At 40.4% G+C, this 7,243-nt stretch overlaps 2 protein-coding genes across 2 annotated transcripts in view; one reads left to right on the top strand and one right to left on the bottom strand.

The window, feature by feature from the left end:
• Positions 1-1,569, top strand: part of PIK3R4 (phosphoinositide-3-kinase regulatory subunit 4) — a 74,811-nt gene extending 73,242 nt beyond the window's left edge. The window contains exon 19 of the mRNA XM_007462423.1: positions 999-1,569. Coding sequence (XP_007462485.1) covers positions 999-1,169 — 171 coding nt within the window. The 3' untranslated portion in view covers positions 1,170-1,569. The remainder of the gene's footprint in view (positions 1-998) is intronic.
• A 3,225-nt stretch (positions 1,570-4,794) lies between these two features.
• The window catches only part of COL6A6 (collagen type VI alpha 6 chain), a 109,899-nt gene continuing 107,450 nt past the window's right edge, over positions 4,795-7,243 (bottom strand). Inside the window, 2 exon segments of the mRNA XM_007462424.1 lie at positions 4,795-4,852; positions 4,854-5,051. Of these exon segments, the coding sequence (XP_007462486.1) occupies positions 4,795-4,852; positions 4,854-5,051 (256 nt within the window).

The following is a 7,243-nucleotide window of genomic DNA, read 5'->3' on the forward strand; positions in this document are numbered from 1 at the left end:
TGAGTCAGTTATACATATATATATGTTCCCATATCTCTTCCCTCTTTGTCTCCCTCCCTCCCACCCTCCCTATCCCACCCCTCCAGACAGCCACAAAGAACCGAGCCGGTTTCCCTGTGCCATGCGGCTGCTTCCCACTGGCTATCTACCTTACGTTTGTTAGTATATATATGTCCATGTCTCTCTCTCGCCCTAACACACCTCACCCTTCCCCCTCCCCATATCCTCAAGTCTGTTCTCCAGTAGGTCTCTGTCTTTATTCCTGTTTTTTAAAATTAAATTAAAAAAATTAATTTTTTAAATTAACTTTTATTAAAGTAGAATGAACATAGAAAGTGCATGTGTAAGTACACTGCTCAAAATAAGCACTTCAAACACTTGCCAAGTCCTTAAAACAACTTTATAAGGAAGTGCCTTTATTATTTTCCTTCTGCAAATGAGAAGGTTAAGCGCAGTGAAATTGAACACATTTACGGTCACCCAACTAGTAAGCAGCAGCGCTGGGACTCACACCTGGCTGGTGGGGCTCAAGAGCTTGTGTTCTTGAGTCAGGCAGAGGCTGCAGAGATGACATACTTGCCAGTGCTGGGCCGGGTACGTGGTCAGTAAATGAGGGGCTTCCTTTGTCATAAATAACAGTGAGCTTCAGAAGGGCTTGAGTGTCTGACAGGTGTTTACATCCATATCCCGGTTGTCTCTGCCTCTCTGTTCTTTCCCTTTGTTCTTTGATGTTGACAGAGGTAATGTACACAGATTATTGGCCTATTTGTAAGTTTTCCGTATTTGTAAGTGGCTACTTGTGGAGTCCAGTGACCGGAAACCTAGAACATCACTTTGAACTCTCTCTGCTCAGTGTCTTTGTGAAAGTGTGACTTCTTCACGGGAGGGCTAGCCTAAACAAGAACAGTATTCCTCAGAAGCAGGAGGACAGACAGGCAGTAGAATGTGCTACAGCCTTTAACTTCTGGCTTTCTCCTTGACTTTTAACCACCAAACAGGAAATTCAGAATAAGCAGAAGGTGGGACCGAGTGATGATGCCCCTCGGAAGGGCCCAGAGTCTCTGCCTGTGGGTCACCACGACATCATCACAGATGTCGCCACGTTCCAGACGACACAGGGCTTCATTGTGACTGCTTCTAGAGATGGGATTGTTAAGGTTTGGAAATGAAAACTGGGTGATTTGTATAATGTGTAAAAATATATAAATATACTATAACTCAAGAGAAAAAGTATTTTTAGAGAACAGAGTGAACACAGATTCATTTGCTTAATTTTCAGAATCATGTCTGTTTCATGATTAAACAAATCCCATGCAAGGTGGTTAAGGAAGTTGCTGGCATACTTGTGTATATCTCAGCTGGAATTAGCCAGACAATAGTATCTGGGACTTTCTTATTGTATATATCACAGAGGTGAGGAATTTAAAATGCTAAGACTTAGGTGATCTCAGTTTACTTTGTATTAAAAAAGATGACTGAAAGTTGGTTGTAAGCTATTATAATGTAAACACATTTTTTTGCTATTAAAAATGCTATTCAAACTAGCCAATAAACTGTATTCAAGCATCTTAAGGAGTTTTTGTTTGTTTTTGTTGGTGTTTTTAACAGTAAACATTAGCAGAAGAATAACCTCTGCAGCAGCATGTCTGAAGACATGGACCCGGTGTTGCAGGGACTCAGGGAAAGAACTAGGCCTTATGTCCAGGTCTCTGGATTCTCAGTATCATGCTTCCTGCTCTAGCCCATCTGTCTTTCTTCCAGTTTTAGAGCTGGCCTTGTTAGATGTTTAACCCTGTAGACTTGATCTCCTGTGTGTCAGTTCCAGAGTACTGTGTCTCTTCTTGGTTATCATTACTGTTTTTTATAGGCTCTACTATAAATTCTGAAACTTGGCCCATCAGCTTGCTTTTATCCAGTGTATATTATTTATTAAATGCATGAAAAGAGAAAAATAAAAAGATTAAGCTGTTAAAAACATGCCCCAAATTTATATTTTTAAAAGACCAAAATTTGGTCTTTCCCACTAAAATAAACCCTTCAAAATTATCGATTATTGTTCACACAGGAACTTCTCATCCACATTTAATTGTTCTCCACTTGCAGAAGGGTTTATGGTGTTCAAAATATTTTAGTTTGAAATTAGCTACAGGAGTCTGTAAAACCAAGAAGTTGAACAGATAATCTGAGTCTAGGGAAAATACTTGTTTAAGAAATACTCCAAAAATTTAATTTGTATAATTACATAACTTAGTATGGGACATGACAGTTGCAGTGCATAGGATTCAACACACTTAGTGTTTAGACAAGTAAACAATAAAACTATCAGAAAACCCCATCATTCAGAGAGGTCCAGGTAGGAGTGATGGACTCTGATGGGCCGGGGAGCTCAGTGGATCCATAGAATATGCAAATTTGACATTGGTATTTTCATGTTGTAGTGCCTCTGTTTCCCTTAATGTGTGCTAAGACCATATTTATAGAGGTTCTAGCTGCTAGGTCAGATTTAGAGTCTGCAGAGGTTGGGGGAAGTTTTTTGAGACATAAACTTCTTCTGAAAATGGGCCCCAAGCCTGGAGCCATTAGATAAGCCACAGACTGATAAATGTGGGGAATGCTGAGAGAAGAGATGGAGTATGCTGATGGAGCTGTAATCCTTTTCCCCCTACCTTCCTACCACTCATTCTCCCCACTTAAAAATCCCCCCCTCCCAGCTTTATAAAGGTCATTTGGTTGAATTGTTACTGAGTATTACAATCTGACGCCACATTGAATTTGCATTTCTTTTTGACTTCTAGGGGTTTTCTTTTAACACGTTTGATTCATAGTTCAGTGCAGAGATAATAGAATAAATTGTCCTTTATAGTCAATTAATTTATAATTCTATATCAAGAACATCACTGCTTATTTGTGTGATTCTTGGTTTAAATAGGGTTTTGTTTAATTTACACTCAATTTGTGGTAGTTTCCCCTTTAAGAGGAAGAGGTAAATCATGGAAAATGCTAATACTAGGGATTAATATTTTTTAAAGGAACTTACTATTTACACTATGCTTCAGACCCCTCACCTACTAATGATTAAAACGATGACCCAAAATGCTAAAATAATCTCAATCAAGGAAATATTTGTTTGGTGTACTTACCAATGCTGTAAAGATAGACAAATAACATTTTAAAAGTATTTCCAACAATAAACAGAAGAAAGGAATTTTTGCTTAATTCAGAGTTAACCAGAAAAATCCCTTTTATTAAAATACCTCTTAAATATTGCTCATCAATTTCCTGTACTTGAAACAAATTTTTCCTGAACTCCTAAGCACCATTTAGGATACATGAAGAAAGCTGATGTGCTTTATTCTTCTGTGTTACCTGAGTATGGACACAACCTTTTAACTCCTTGCTCTTTGGAGACATTGGGAGCTATTTCTATGGAGTTGCCTGGGTAAGGATGGCAGAAGTGATTTGTAAAAACACTGCAGATGGCTCTTCTTTCCCAGGTTTTATGAAGAGAGGTGTAGAAAAGTAAGTCAGATGATACCTGCTGGTCTTTGGTGTCCGTAACCCTGTGCCCCATGCATCCACGCAGGGCCTCCCTCCCTTCCTGGAGAGTATGGCCATCTGTGCAGCTAGGCCACTACCACCAACTGTGGAGCCAGCTCTTAAAATTTGACATTATGTCTAAATTAAGTATTGCTACTTTGGTGTCTAGTTGTTGAAAACATTAGCCCTATCATAAGATTAAAAATCAGTTATATGATCTGGATGGGAGTGAAGAGAAAGAGCCACCAGAGATGCACTTTGAAGACCTTTCGCATCTTTTCGCATCTCTGGCGCCCCCACCAATAAGGATTTGTAGATTAAGACATGGACACCTTTATCTATTCCAAACTCGGTGTGCATTTAAGCTCTTTTTAGAGCTCTGCCCGTCCTCTTTGCTTCTGCTCACTATTTACTAAAGAGCTACCTGATGGGTAACTCAGAGCTTCACCCATGACATGTTGTGTCTTTACTATTCTTGTCTAAAGAATACATGGATTAGTAAAAATAATAATAATAATGGGAAAGAAAGAATAAAAGTATCAAAATGGCCAGGCAGGAGGCTCTACATAATTTATGTTCTGGGGAAATATGAGTCTCAGTGAGTAAAGGAGAATTTGGAGCTGGGAAAAATTACCCTCTGTTTCTCACCTGTCCAAGCAAACAAACAGCTGCACAAGGTGGAGGAAAGCTTCCCGCACAAGCCCATTGGCAATCCAGTCAGTCCAGACAGAGACTGGTGTGTGTTGAAATGGAGTCGTAGAGGAAGGTCAAATTTTCAAAGTTACGACATACAAACGGCATCAATTTCTAGGGTTAATGTTAGGATCTCCCAAAACATTAATCTTTGGTTAAATAGATGAGCATTAATCAGTCTTAAGCTGAGAAAGAAGGCTTGGTTTATAGAAAGTGGACTGGATGGAGACCTACAATTTAAAACTCATGAGTGTTGGCCCATGTATATACACATATACACGTTATAACATTTAGCTTCAAATTACATCGCCATTAGACTTTTCAAAAGACTCCTTTTATTCTTCCATCTTTTAATGATAACAGTTCTTGAACATACCAGTCTCGGAATTATCAGGGATTATCAGGAATGGTCAAATAAATGGACAAGCTATATCTTAATACCAGAGAGTGCAAGGGATCAAGTTCTCTGATGACCCACCACCTGTGGCCACGAGGTCCTCCAAAGCGGACCTCAGATGCAGACAGAAATCCAAGTAAAAGTCGTCCAATGTTGTGTTCATGAATTTAGTTATTTAAGCCCAGAGTCTTACCATGCTTCCTGAGGCTAAACTCTTCGAGCACCTTTATCATGTTGTTTGGGAGCCGTTTTTATCACCCCTTTCCCACTTTTAAAGGTATGGGATGTGTTTCTCGTAAAATTTTGAACAGTATCATCTCTGCTGCCTCTTGCTATTCTTGACAGATATTTTTTATGTTGAAAGAATTTTGCCTTCTGTAATACATCTTCTTTGAGGGTAGCTTTATGTGGTCCAGGAAGGAAGCTATACAAAGAAAAGAAACCCCATAGAAGATAAATACCATTTCAACTGTAACAGATTCTATGTTAACCCGTCTTCCTAAATAATTGTGCACCCATTCCTTGTTGCATCCTTCCTTCAGGGTAAGTTTATTGAGATGACTCAATTGGGGATTTACACTGAATTAGAATATTAGAAGCTGACAAATAAGATATCTTGTCAAAGTATGCAAAAGTATAATTTTAACAGCAAAGTTTCTTCTTCATGGAGTATATTCCACTCAGAACTTCATATGGTTGGCTCCTGTTTATTCAGATGTTGGTTCAAATGGTACCTCCTTAGAGACCACCAGATGTATAGTTTTCCTGGTCCCAGTCAAACAGCACAACATGTTCTTAGATTTTTCCTAACACTTATCACTATCTGATTTTTATTTACTTGTAAACTTTATGATTTGTTCCCCCTCCTCCACCACATCCCAGACAGAAAGTGTCATGAGAACATGTCTTGTCACCATAGTAACCCCAGGAACCTAGAGGAGTGCTTAGCACGTGGTAGATATAAGTATTTGTCTAGTGAAAGCATCAATGAATGCCCCTTCTTCCCTCCCTTCCTCCCATCCATCCATCCATCCATCCGTCCATCCATCCAAATGTTCATGCTTTGTGGAAGGCACTGTGTAAGGTACAGTGGGGGATGCAGAAATAGCACCCAGTTTGGCAGGCAAACAAGGCGTTTGGTTGGCCCAGCAATAAAGGGAAGCTGAGGTCAGACTCTGGGAGGCCTTGACTGCCAGACTGATGACAGGGAATCAGAAGCCAAGTGCTGACCAGAAGTCCTAGCCTGTCCAATCAAACTTTCTGTACTGATGGAAATGTCCTATGATCTGCACTGGCCAGTATGGCAGCCACTGGTCACATGTGGCTATTGAGCACTTGAAATGTGGTTAGTGTGACCAAGAAGCTGAATTTTTAGTTTAATTTAGCTGAAAGCTAGTGGCTACTGTAGTGGACAGCACAGAAAGGGAGCCATTTCAGACCTCATCTCACGGAGGTAGTGGAAAGAGCCTTGGGTCCTGGAACATTCTTACATTCTAGGTCCTCTAGTTACTAGCTGAGCAGCTCTGAGCAGATCACTTAACTAGAGGGAACCTTGTTTCTTCAGGTGTAAAATGAGGACGAAAACCACCAATGTTGCTGTGAGCAACAATCGAAGTCCCATGGTGTCTGCTGGTTGCAGATGAGGAGACTGTGAGGCTGCAGGAGAGGCAGAGCTGAGGCTACAATCAACTCTTCTGATAGAGTCCCGTGTAACTTCCACTCAACTAGGTTTTTATCCAGGACACTATAGAGACCTATCAAGATATTTGGAATAAGAAAGTGAAATGATAAATGTCATGCTATGGGTGCAGAACCACAGGAGGGCAGGCGGCCTGGGGCAGAGGTTAAGAAGCTATGTGGAGCCTGGCACATAAGCTCTTCATAACATTTTTAGAATAAGTGAGAGCCTGGTGGCATAAGAGAAACTAACTGAATTGTGGTCACGGGAAGAGTCATGAGAACTCCAAAATGTTGAGACCAGGAGGACAGTGGCAACATTCACCATATTCACCATGATCCATTCCTTTGCATTTGGATTTTTCTGCTTTATCCAGCTATAAATCTGATCTGTCTCACAAAAACATCACTATTTAGAAAATGAGTAAGTAGAGGATGTAAAAAGAATTTAAAGTTACCCTTTCTCTGTCTTTGTCGCTCTCTCACAAACACTCACTGCATATTCTTTCGTCTATAATGAGAGCTGAGGGTAAGGGAGACATCAAACCAACGGAGAAGCCTAGCATTCACGTCACACAGACCCTGAGGCCTCCACACCTTATATACTGTGTGTCTGGGCTTCTGTCAGTGCTACCAGAGATGCACTACATTGATCAACAAACTCCTCCCAATCACCAAGAACAGCGGCCACGGCTAAATTCCAGTGCAAATACAATTTCCTTACACCTTCCCCCATTTTGCTCTTCTCTATATTTTCTTGTTAATTTCCAGACTAAATATTATGAACTCAAATCCTCCAAAGTTGTAACTGTCTGTATGCACAAGCTATGGCCCCACAGATCGTGAAGGGACATTCTTTCAGGTCTGGAACATACTGTGTCCATGGCTTGAGTTTATCTTGTCTATACTGGTCTCTCCCCTCCACCCTCATTCTCTTTC

This window comes from Lipotes vexillifer, unplaced genomic scaffold (genome assembly GCF_000442215.2).
Source record: "Lipotes vexillifer unplaced genomic scaffold, Lipotes_vexillifer_v1.1 scaffold884, whole genome shotgun sequence".
NCBI classification, from domain to species: domain Eukaryota; kingdom Metazoa; phylum Chordata; class Mammalia; order Artiodactyla; family Lipotidae; genus Lipotes; species Lipotes vexillifer.